Source organism: Pituophis catenifer, unplaced genomic scaffold (assembly GCF_029215685.1).
Source record: "Pituophis catenifer annectens isolate HBS135680 unplaced genomic scaffold, rPitCat1.0.hap2 SCAF_1, whole genome shotgun sequence".
NCBI classification, from domain to species: Eukaryota; Metazoa; Chordata; class Lepidosauria; order Squamata; family Colubridae; genus Pituophis; species Pituophis catenifer.
Genome location: NW_027256881.1, coordinates 162,889,367 through 162,902,108, shown reverse-complemented (window position 1 = coordinate 162,902,108; position 12,742 = coordinate 162,889,367). Strand labels below are relative to the sequence as shown.

General features: G+C 36.5%; 1 protein-coding gene across 2 annotated transcripts in view; it reads left to right on the top strand.

Annotated features, from left to right (window-relative positions):
• RB1 (RB transcriptional corepressor 1) overlaps positions 1 to 12,742 on the top strand; it is a 58,994-nt gene that overhangs the window by 18,192 nt on the left and 28,060 nt on the right. Inside the window, exons 8-16 of one of the 2 annotated variants that reach the window (XM_070933143.1) lie at positions 2,175 to 2,305; positions 4,670 to 4,747; positions 5,225 to 5,334; positions 5,990 to 6,064; positions 6,834 to 6,921; positions 9,939 to 10,055; positions 11,807 to 11,863; positions 11,954 to 11,985; positions 12,120 to 12,196. In XM_070933143.1, coding sequence (XP_070789244.1) covers positions 2,175 to 2,305; positions 4,670 to 4,747; positions 5,225 to 5,334; positions 5,990 to 6,064; positions 6,834 to 6,921; positions 9,939 to 10,055; positions 11,807 to 11,863; positions 11,954 to 11,985; positions 12,120 to 12,196 — 765 coding nt within the window. Of the gene's footprint in view, positions 1 to 2,174; positions 2,306 to 4,669; positions 4,748 to 5,224; positions 5,335 to 5,989; positions 6,065 to 6,833; positions 6,922 to 9,938; positions 10,056 to 11,806; positions 11,864 to 11,953; positions 11,986 to 12,119; positions 12,197 to 12,742 lie in introns of those variants that run through there. The other variant, XM_070933139.1, reaches the window with a different exon arrangement.

Below are 12,742 nucleotides of genomic sequence, written 5' to 3'. Positions count from 1 at the left end.
TAACAAATTTTGGGCTCAGTTGTGGTTATTAATCAAGTAATACCTGATTAACATTAAATTCAGTTACCCTGATTATTTATTAAATTTATTTGCCACCCATCTTGTTTTGAAGCTACTCTGGACGGCTTTTAATTTTTTTTTATTTAACAATACATTTAACTAGATGTGTCTCATTCTAACCTGTAGTTGTTCTGTGGATATTCCAATTATTTTCTTAACACCATCTATTCAAATAATCTACTATCTTCCTCTTCCTAGTAACATATCATTTAAAGGTTAGAAGGGATCTGGGAAAACATCTAGTCCAGGTACCCAGTACAAATTTCAGTGCTACAGCATTTCTCATACATGGCCTTCCAGCCTCTATTTAAACATGTACACATCTCCTAAGGAAATTTGTTTCCATTCCAATCTCCTAAGGATATTCATTTTGAAAAGAAGCTGTTTGGGTTCACAGTCAAAATAAACAAACTCCTTTATGACTTGGCATGATGCATGAGTGCAGTCTATAAAGTGACCTGCAACAGTCCTGAGATGAGAGAGAAGAAAGTCTTCTTAGCTGTCACCTTTGTTGGTCAATAAAACAATATATGCTACACAAATGGGGATAAATTAAATGAAAAGAAGAGAGTCATCTATTCCATCGCTAGAATTAATGAAAAAGTCTGACCTAGCTTTGGGTTTAAGTATTGTGAACCCTTATGGGCTTATCCTTCAACTTCAGAAATCCATGCCAACATGTTCCTGTTATCTACCATCTCCTAGGATGTTCATCTGCTCCTGACCTTGAGTATTTTGATTTGGCTATCTTTATCAATCTAAAAATTATTATGCTTATATAAATATTACCAAGGTGACGCAGTGGTTAGAGTGCAGTACTGCAAGCTACTTCTGCTGACTTCAATTTGGCAGTTCAAATCTCACCAGGCTTAAGGTTGACTCAGCCTTCCATCCTTCCGAGGTGGGTAAAATGAGGACCCAAATTGTTGGGGGCAATATGCTGAGTCTGTAAACCGCTTAGAGAGGGCTGTGAAGCAGTATATAAGTCTTAAGTGCTATTGCTATTCCTTGTGACATAAATTCATGGTTTCTTGTTCTATCTTCTGGAGCAACTCTTGATAACTCTGATTGCCCTTCAGACACTTGACCATCTTGTCTTCTTATAATCATCTTCCATCCAGGCTAAATGTATCCTTTTCCTCCAACTGCTCCTCATAGGCTTTTTCTTCCAAGCTCTTTATCACTCCAGTTTGTCAGCGGCTTACTTAAGATATGCCTAAAACTGATGGCAATATTAGGTATGACTTAATGCAATCTAAAATTGGGGAATGGGAAAAAAGAGAGAGAAAGAATTGGGAATAGGAGTGCAACAATGTATATTTTATAATGAAATTCTTAGGTCATATTGGAAGAAATGGACGAGATTCTCTTCACAGATTGCCCCATCCCTTTGAGAAGATGCTATGAATAACATGGGAACCATTTGGAGTAGTGTGAAAAAGTAGAAGGAAGCTTTATAGAGGAAAAGAAGCAACTGGGAAAAATCACTTCTTTTCCCTTTTCCTCCAAAGAGAAAACACTATCTGATATCTCTTCAAACTAAAGGATTCATTCTATTCCTAGAGAGATGTGGACTAAATCATTAGACTTTTTCAGTTTGATATGAGAATTAAGATCTTAAGTCAAAGTTTGTTAAGTTTTGAGGAAGGTATCACACAGAAAGGACAGATGACTTTTGAAATTTATTCATGAACTGAATTATATTTTATTTATGGATTTATTGGTTTACACTTACTTTCCTCCAGGAGCTTAAGATGGTATACTCCCTCTTCGCAATTTCCCCACAGCAACAACCCTATCATGAAGGCTGAGCTAAGAGTGACCAGCCCATTCAATAGGCTCCTGTGGTTGAAAATGGACTAGATTTTCTTGGTGTGTGCCCAAAACCCTATGATCTGTATATCACACTGTCTCACATGTAATAGTTCTTTTGGGAAGCACTCAGCCTGTCAAGGAGGAGGGCTTAAGCATGTGTGGATCTACCTGTTCATGCCTGACAATTTCTGATCTAGCAAACAAATCCTTTTTTGTATACTTGAAAGCACTTTTTAAATTTTGTTCATTGCTTTGACGTAATTCTTTACAATAAGCAAATGACTGGCTTCTTTCCATAGAATCTGTAATTGCAGTATCGTCTCGAACAAGTAGACAAGGTCAGAATAAAAGTGCAAGAACATCAAACATTGATACAGACATCAAGGTTATTGAAGAGCTCTGTAAAGAGTATGATTGTAATTTGGATGAGGTAAGAGTAGAATTTTTATAATTTTGTATTTTTAATTTTTAATATATTTTACCAGGTTTTACTGAAAGAAATACAAAAAAATGAAAAGCGAAACATACAAATAGTCCTACAACCACTTGGTTGGCGACCACTCCAAGTTAGAGCAGCACTGAATGAATGGGGGCTATGCCTGGTCCAGCTGTTCCAGAACACTCACAATCTGGTTGTTCTTCCCCACCCACCCATACATCTTTCCCCAGTTTCTCCCTCACCTGCACCACACACCCATGTACCCTTCTCAGTTTACATGGTGTCTTTTGCATACACCCTCCCTGGCCCACCTCTTGTGCACTTTTCCTAATCTATGTCTCTCCAATCCTCCCTCACATTTTTTTACCATGGTAAAAATGGTCTTAAAGTTGGATCCAATGACTTGATGAATAGTTTTATAATGACATTGCTTCGCAATCAAAATTCTGGTCTCATTTGTTATAAGTCAAGGAGTACTTGTAGAACGTTTTGCCTTTTATGTAATGTCATCTAATCTAATAATGTTCCATGATTAATTTATGTATTAACAAGCACCCAAATGCTAATCCTAACTAAAAATAAATCTCTTAGGATTTCACTAGCTAAATTGAAATTATTTTATGATAACTATAGTTGACTTTATATTTTATCAGCTATGGAATATGAATGTAAATTCAGCAGAGTATGTCTTTGTAGGCTCTCTTGGAAAATGTCTTCTTATATCTCATTAAGATCCTGGCAGTTGCTGGGGTCCACATAATAGAAAGGGTATTCATTTCTGGATTTTTAAGTAGCTGACATGTTTCGGTCCTGTTGGTTATATTTTAATGAATAATTAACTTTATAAAGGTCACGAATATTCAACTTTTTTGGAAAAGTTCTGCAAATTTTTTTCCAGCCTATAATCTCATTATACATTTTTTTAAAATTCCATGATTTTTAAATTTATTTATATATTTATTTACATCCCGCCTTTATTTTTTCTTTTACAAATAAGTCAAATCAGCAAATATATCCAACACACCTTCCTCCTCCTATTTTACCCACAACAGCAATCTTGTGAGGTGAGTTGGGCTGAGAGTGACTAGCCCAAGGTCACCCAGCTGGCTTTCATGGCTAAAGCAAAACGTGAACTCATGGTCTCTTGCTTTCTAGCCTGGTGCCTTAACTGTTAGCCCAAACTGGCTCTGGAGTTAATTAGTTGGCTGGTATTTTCTAGGACACTTCCTGTTCCTCTTAATTATTTGAATATGGAAACAATATTGGATATGTTTCCAATATTTAACACTTGTTTTCTCTCTCTACTGGATGCTCAGCATTCATATCTTCTTTAGAAGGATTATATTTGCTTAGTAAACTGACTTTTCACACTGCTTAAATAAATTGTATTTGTCAACTGTAATTTTTTCCTGTCATAACCAGTTCAATATTTGCACAATTTTGATATTTTAGTCAGTGGTTGCAGAAGTGATGAAGGCAACTGGCTGCCAGGGCGAGCTTACTATTTCCATTACAGGTAGTCGCTTAACACTGTTCAAAGTTACAACAGACTCAAAAAAAATTACAACCCATCTTTGAAGTTACAATTGTTGCAAAACTTCCCATAGTTACATGATCACATTTTGGACACTTGGCAACCCTGCTCACATTGCAGCATCCTGTGGTCTGTTTTGTGACTTTTTTTGTCATTTTCTAGAAAATAAAAACCCCATTCGGACAGCCATATGACGTGTTTAATAATCACATTATTCACTTAACAACTACAGTGACTTGCTTAATGATTGAAATAAAAACTGAAATAAATAGATTGAAATAAAATCTAATTCAGTCACAGGCTGACTTGACACACAATTACAATCACTTGAAGACCAAAACTTCAGGTACAATTGTGGTCATAAGTCAATGACTACATGAAGATAGCTTTCATAATATTGGTAGCATCTGATATGTAATATATGCTGTTAATATGGATGTAATAAAGTTTCATTATTTGCTCTTTGCTGTCATTCCTTTGTAATAGAATCAGTAAAGCTAATCCTGAGACATGCAGTGAATTTAGTTTTCAGGTGGTAAAATAAGAGAAGGTACTGCAGAAAAAGAAGATGATTCTCTTTTTTATGGTCAAAACTTAGGATGCTAATCAATCTGCTTAGAACAGTTCATGCAAGTGATATGTCCTAAACCATATGTTTTCATAGGAATTCATGCTAAACTAAATGTAATTCTAGATAACAAGTCTCAGATGTAGTAATGTGTTCATGCTACTAAATTATAGTAATAAACCACATACATTTTTATACCATTTTATGCATGAAAAATGACACTCATGATACTGATGCTCTTTTATAATTTTAGGTGAAAAATGTTTACTTTACTAGCTTTATTCCATTTCTGAATTCAATGGGCATTACAACTTTCGGAAGTCTTCAGGAGGTAAACCTAAATTAATTTGAAAATCAGTTTGCCATTATGAATCCTTGATCTGATTTTGATAATTAGAAACTTGTCCCTTGATAGACTTTTCTAATAGGGAAATGCTACTTACCAGTTTTTTAATACTTTTTATTAATATAGATGCACTTGAATGTCAAATGACATAAAATCAGTGGTTCTTGAACTGTTTACCCAATTACCCTTTTTCTGATAGGTTTCCAAAACCGGATCCTGGACAAAAACAAAAAATTATAAATTACTCCATTACCCCAAGGATATGCCCATATTATTCCCTTAGTAATAATTGCCCACAGTTTAAGAACCACTGCATTAGATGATAATTTAGGTAATGCTTTTATTAAAATAAATGGAGTAAATAAATGGAGTATAAACAATGTTTTCCAAAATAAATTACATATAAATGTATCATAGATGAATAGTACATTTTCAGTATGAATCTATTTTTCTTTCAACAAGGTTGAAGATATGTCAAGCAAATATGAGGAAATGTATTTGAAAAACAAGGATATTGATGCTAGATTATTTCTAGAGAAAGATGAGACTTTGCAATATGAAAATACAGAATGGTAATATATTTTCTTTTTTGCATAGTCCGTATTCCAGTAATATCTATTCATTCATTAGATAATTTGAGGATTAGCTTCAGCTGCCTCACAGGCAGTGACTCATAGGCACCTCATTTAAGAATGGAAGATTAGAATGAATATCCAGATGTCTGATTTTATTGACAATAGAACACAGTCCAATTTGGTTAAAGATACTTTGCTCTCTTTTATTAATTCCTATCCAGCTTTGGCAATGCTGTTGCTGCTTTTGTAGAAGCTTAGGCTAAAGTGGATATTTGATCCTTCCAAGTTACAATATAAATAAGTAGATATGATTTTGAATTACAAGAGTCAGTCAAGCCTAAATCTGGGACGTTTGCTAAAGGAAATGAGAATGAATAAATACTAGATGAATATCTAATACATCTTGAAAAAAATTGAGTGAAAAGAATGAAGCAAGAAACGTCACAGAACAAGGGCACTTATAGGGACTACTATTATCAGAACTCAGCTAGGAGTATGTAACAATACCTCTTTGAATGTTGCCATTAACAAGAACTCTGTCATGAGTGGTGGGGGGAACAAATGTGACCAGAGATTTTAGCTTGGTTTAAGAAAAGAAGCTTTTATATACCTACATGATACATATATGTAGAGACATTTTTCTTATATTAAGTTTACAGTTAGAGAGAACTCCTACAAAAAACCAAATTGAAGATTCTCCTATTGTACTTCCACAAACCCCTGTTCGGTAAGAATCATTTAAATTGTATTAATATTGAATTACCGTAGTTTTTTCGGAGTATAAGACGGAGCTTAGTTTTTGGGGAGGAAAATAGGAAAAAAATCTGCCTACCAGGTATTCATCTGGCTAGCGTCCTGAGAAGGAGCAGCAATGAGAAAAGCAGGCAAAGCACTGAGATCGCTTCACTCACTAGCGCCTCATTAGGGCTGAAAAAAGCTTCAAAAAAAGCTACATTCAGAGTATAAGACATGCTCAAATTTTCAGCTTCTTTTAGGGGGGGAAAAGTGTCTTATACTCCGAAAAATACGGTATTTTAATGGTTTAATTAAATTATTTTTGAATTGTAAGTCTCACACATTTAAATAAATTGAACGAAATAAGTGTCAGTTTCTTAAATATTTAGATCATTAAAATATTGCATACATTTACATTTGTAGTTTCAAAGGAAAAATGCAACAGTAAGAGTAGTCTTAGCCTATTTTAGGGGTTTTAGGGGTTCAAATATTTTAATATTAGCAGTTTTCTCAAAGCTTGCAAACATTTTATTTCTTAGATCCATTTAGCAAATCTATGATTGAAATTGTTGTACAACTTCACTGCTCCTGCAAATAAGTTCTTAATAATATGGGTAGTTTGAAATGCTTCAGAGGATGTTAATACTACAATTATAGGGAACAACTACAATGTTATATTAAAAAGTTATATTTCTGAGGAATGTCTTTATTTAAATGCTGTTGTGTTTCAGAAAATACTAAGTGTTCTTCATTCACTTTAGAGCTGCAATGAATACTATTCAGCAGTTAATGATAATATTGAACTCTGCAAGTGATACTCCTTCAGACAACCTTCTCTTCTATTTTAATGTAAGTAGCAACAATTTAACTATACTTGTGACTTTTAATTGTATCAGATTGAGTTTTGTTTTTGATTGGAAATAATAATTGCTTCAGGTATGGTATGGATAGTTTAAATAAGATCCAATTTGGTTAAAAGTAGACATGTGAAGAGGTTGGCAGTGTATACCTGCTGTTGATCAGGTTTGTTGGCTTACCATCTTGTGCACACTACACCAATAAATTAGACATTTTTTATGCCATTCTGTGTTTTTATGAAGAGTATTTATATTTGTGCTTTTCCTGCAATTCTAAAGACTGCTGTTTAATTTCTGAAATTATTTTTTGTTAGGATAGTAACAAAATTTAATAAATCTCCATATTGCTTTTGCTCAGGTATGATCTGGGCATGCAAAAATATTGTTGTTTAACTAAATGGAGTGGAATATAACAGGAGTTCTTTTGTCTTGTAATTGCTTTTATGAAATATAAAACGTACCAGAAAAATAGCTGGATTCAGGTTAAGACATAGTAAGACAACTGTTAAAACAAGCCCTTTAGTTATAAGCACATTCAAAATTATGGTGTAATATTACAGGAAAACCAGGCTATGTCTTACGTTGTTAGGATCTTTATATGTCTTTTTGAAACTAAAAAGAAGATAAAGAAACATACATTTTTCAACATTATAGAGCAGGTGTCCCTAACCCTCAGATTGCAACCCGTTACCAAGCCAAGCCTGTTTGAAACAGGGCCATGGGAGATATGGGCAAGTGCGTGCACGAGTTCCCTCCACTCACACATGTGGAGCTGTGTGTGCACACATGCGCCTGCCCCATGCCAGGCTAGGCTGCCAAGCTGGAAAGGATGGGGACCACTGTTATAGAGGATATAATTTTGTCAGGATTTAGTTCTTTCTTCTCTGATAAGCTATAAACTTTGGTAAAAGGAAGATTTTTGCAGGATGGGCATTATTTCTGTCAGGAATAAAAACACAATGTTATAATAAAATTACTAATTAAGAAGAACATTGATATTATTTTTTGAATCATTGGGTGAAATTCAGCGGTATCTATCCACTATGATTGACATTGGCAGAAAGGATTTCCTCATATACAGCTTTCACCAACAACTTCTCTAAAACATATGGATGTTCCAAAGGACCTTTTTAGAGCTCAGTGACAGGAGGAAAGGACAAGTCAGTTTCTGTAAATTGATATTTGTGTACTTATGATTACTCCCCTACATCTTGAATTTATTTATTTTACTTGTTGCTCTGAATAAATTTTTTAAGTAGAGAATAATTTCTATTTCAAGCAACCTCAATCTCCCTGATCTGCCATCCCAATAGCTATTAGTCAAAGGGACAATGGCTGAGTTTTATACATCATACTAACCCAGGATTTTGAAAGTTGTGTTGATATGACAACCAGTTTGGTCCTAATCTGGGCAACATCTCATACTTGGGAAGGAGCTGACACAGAAAATGCTTTTTGCAATGACCACAGAAAATGGTCATTGTCTGTACTTCAAATTGGAGCATATTCAAAGAGCTTGTTGAACTTAAAATAAATATAGCAATAGCAATAGCACTTAGACTTATATACCGCTTCATAGTGCTTTACAGCCCTCTCTAAGCAGTTTACAGAGTCAGCATATTGCCCCCAACTATCTGGGTCCTCATTTTACCGACCTCGGAAGGATGGAAGGCTGAGTCAACCTTGAGCCTGGTGAGTTTCAATCTGCCAAACTGCTGAACTATAACCAGAATATAAGCAGACTTTTTAGGCTTATGGGCTAAACTTTGTTTTTTTCCTCTTTTTCAATCATTGCACAAAATCCTAAAATCTCAGTTAATGCAAAGGCAAAATGTGACTCACCCAGAAAATTATTTTTGGTCCTTACTTATGTTAGTTACATATGGGGGTGTCATGCTGGGGGTGGTTGATAGATTAATAACAGATTCCACCTCCCCCATGCTTATCCTACTCCCCATTCCCCATCTTTTAATTATAATTGATAATTTGTATTTTATAGTGTTTTATTTTTTTATATATATATACATGTTTTTGTATTGTTTTATTCAGTGTTGTAAGCCAGCGGTCCCCAACCTTTCCAGCTTTGCAGACCAGTGGGGGGGGGGGGGAAGGGAGAGGGGATGGTTCTGCGCAAGGGGCAGGTGAGCCCGCACACACCTGCTGCTTCTATGGCCCGCTTCTGAACGTGAAGCGGACCAGTAATGGGCAGTGGCTGGGGATTGGGGAGCTCTGTTGCAAGCTCCCCAGAGTCACTTCATGGTGAGATGGGTGGCAAATAAAATTAATAAATATTCTGCCAACCAGGGAAAAACAGGTATTAATATGAGAGGCATTGTTTTATATAGCAAGCATCCATGTCATATTGTACCCTAAATAGGTCTATAATATTCATCCCTGTAACAAACAAACCTTTGTTATAACATGTTCATAATAGCAGATTCTAAATAGTAAGATTACTTCCATATTTTGAACTATGTTCAAAGGCAGGTTAATATAAGAGGTTATCAGAGTGGGAATCATTGCTATCTACTGACTATAATGTTCATAGCAATCATACTATTCTGATAAAAATAACTCAAGTTGCAGAGTGGGTTCTTCTATTGTAATAATACATCTGTGAGTTTAAGTTTTAAATTAATTCAAAGGCTCTTTCTTATATGTTAGCCTCCTGAATTGATTTCTTAAGCATAATAATTTAATTACATATGTTTGTTCTGACTAAAACAATCCCATCCTATTGCTAATAAAATGAAGCAGTGATTTAATAATGTAATGTCTAAAGCTTGTCCTCTAGTTAAAGATATTTTGTTTTTCTATATTATTCTATAATATTGTGTATCTAAAGATGCTGATGATGTTACCTATTCGGTTGTGTCTGACTCTTCACAATTCTATGGGCCGGGTCTCTCCACGTTTTCCGATCATGCACTACTATTTTGAGTTGTTCTGTGCTCTGGCTGGTGTCAGCTTTGATTGTGGTATCTAAAGATTTCCTTCCAAATATTACAGAACTGCACAGTTAATCCTCATAAATCAATAGTGAAAAGAATAGAAAATATGGGTATTATCTTCAAGAACAAATTTGCTGAAGCAGTTGGACAAGGCTGTGCTGAAATTGGATCTCAGGTAGGGTTCTTCAATAATTCAAAACAAAATCAATTTTTTTCTTAAGTGCTAGGAAAATTCTGAACTGGGGAATGCATTGAGTTGGGGAAATCAATGAGTTTAAAGTATTCCTCACGAAACATATAAGTGTTGTCATAATTCTTATAAATTCACACCCTTTACATATTTGTGGAAATATGCTGCAAATAAGATGCTGCAATTATCTGTAGAAACAAGCTGATTTTAATAGCTTAGTTTTTTTTAATGTCAGTTCTATTTTATTATCAAAACATATTGTGTAATCTAGAACTCAAAGAAAACATCATATCAGTGTTGGTGAACCTTTTTGTTGTTTCGTGCCAAAAGTATGTGCGCGCAAACGTGTGTGTGTGTGCTGGTACACATAATGCAATGTGTGCCCCACCTGCGCATGCGTGCACGACCCCACATACTCTCCTGCACATGCGCGCATCCCCGTGCATGTGCCCTATTTTGGGCCTGGAAAGCCTCCTGCACCAAACTTTGCCAGCCCCAAGCCTCCACCAGGGAGGGAGGGAAGCCTCAGCTGCTGCTCCTGCCGCCGCTGGGGAAGCGGCAGTGCGAGAATTGCCGGGATGAGGGGGCCCGCTTCCCTTCCTCCCCCGTCTGAGCGGGCTTCTTGAGTGGCCCCAAGCCTCCGCCAGGGAGGGAAGCCTGTTCCTGCTGCTGCCAGGGAAGTAGCAGTGCAAGAATCGCCGGGGCGAGGGGGCACGGTTCCCTCCCCACCTGAGCAGCTTCTTGTACGGCCCCAAGCCTCCGCTGGGGAGGGAGGGAAGCCTGGAGCTGCTTGCGGGCGTCAACGGCCTGGCTGGTGCACAGGCGCGCTAGGAGGAGCTGTCCAGTGAGCATGCGCACGCCAGGAAATGGACGATCAGTTGGCCAGCTGATCTTCCTGTTTCTGGCACTACCGCACATGTGAAGGCCAGCTGATTGTTGCACGCACATGTATATATATATGCCTGCTTATAACCAGAAGACTAGCTGGCCGGTGCTCATGTGTGTGCCGGAAACCCGGAAGAAGAATGGGCGACGCTGTGCATGCCAGGTGACATGGCTCTATGTGCCACTTCCAGCACGTGTGCCATAGGTTTGCCATCACGGTCCTATATGTTAGAACAATATAGAAATGAAATAAAAACCAATGTTGCCTATGAATGTATTTGAATGAATGGCATTTGAGGTGCTACAATAAGAATTGGAGAACTGCTGAAGATGGCCTGCTGAATGCCTTACTTGACCACCTTTTTCTAAGAGTATCTAATTCTCAAGTTAATTAACATAGATTTTGCAAAATATCACTAAGATCAATGTTTTAAATACACAGTTCTCTTCAATGGCTTTGGGTACATTCCCATGAAGGGATAGCATGCAAATATGAGGCATGTATCTTTTATTATTTGGTGCAGTATAAAAAAGATAAAGGGATAAAGGCGAATTTAGCACTTTACTTAAACAAAAGTTTAACGTTCAATGTGATGTATTTCCAAAAGTATATTATACACTGAAGTATTTTTTGGCTCATAAGATAAAGTATGTTATAAAAGTCATGGTATTGTGTATGATTTTTTTATATAGGCATTGAATTCTGTTTTTTAAATTTTTGGATGCTGACCATAGTAGACTTTCTTAAGTAGTACTGTATAAATGGTCCACAAAAATTGGCAAAAGAGATTAAATAATTTGCATTCATAGCATTATGTTTCACTTGTAAAATATTTTATTTGCTATTTCAGAGGTACAAAATTGGAGTAAGATTATACTACCGAGTGATGGAATCCTTATTGAAGTCGGTATGTTTTCAGTATATTATTTTTTATAATATTCTATATGTTAGCTTTATCAAATGCTATGCTAAATTTTTAGTTATATATCTGTTACAGGAAGAAAAACGTCTGTCAGTTCATAATTTCAGGTATGTTTACTAAAATATTCTTTAGATATCTCTACTTTGTAAAACTGTTTTAGAATGCTTATATGATAAAAATTATCATATAATTTGTTAATGTTTGTCATTGTTAATGGGGTATGTTATTATTTTTTTTACAGCAAACTTTTGAATAATGACGTCTTCCACATCTCTCTGCTGGCTTGTGCTCTTGAGCTAGTCATGGCTACATATGGCAGTAAGTTCAAATTAACTAGAAGCATTATCAAGCAGACATTCTTGGGACAAACTTCTTTTCCCAAAGTGTTTTCTGTGATTGGGAATCTACCATCTTTAAAATGTTATTTTAAATGTAAAGTCTTGTAATAAATAACTCAGCATAACAGCTAATTTTAGATAGTTTTTCAAATTCTATTTTAAGGGGATCTGGGAGGAGGGTGGTTTCCAATGTAAATAATGAGGCTGGGGGGCCTCCCGGGAGGGGGGTGGGTTGTATGGGTTCAGGGATTAACCCACAAGGGACGGGATCTAGTCCATCTGAAGAGCACGGCGGAGGAGATGCAGAATCCGGGGCCAAGGAGAGGGTTAGAGCTTGTGCTGTTGATAGACATTACATCAGTACTGTAGGTGGGAGGGGCAGATATGGCGGGAGTAGGGGGCCACATCAAGTTGTGGGAGTGCGCGCTCGCTGTCTTCAAGCGGTGGCACGCTCCGGCCCCCAATGCTCTTCTCGTTCCCCAGGTGGCACAGACCCTCAGGCCCTGGGCCTTCGGCTGATGCTATG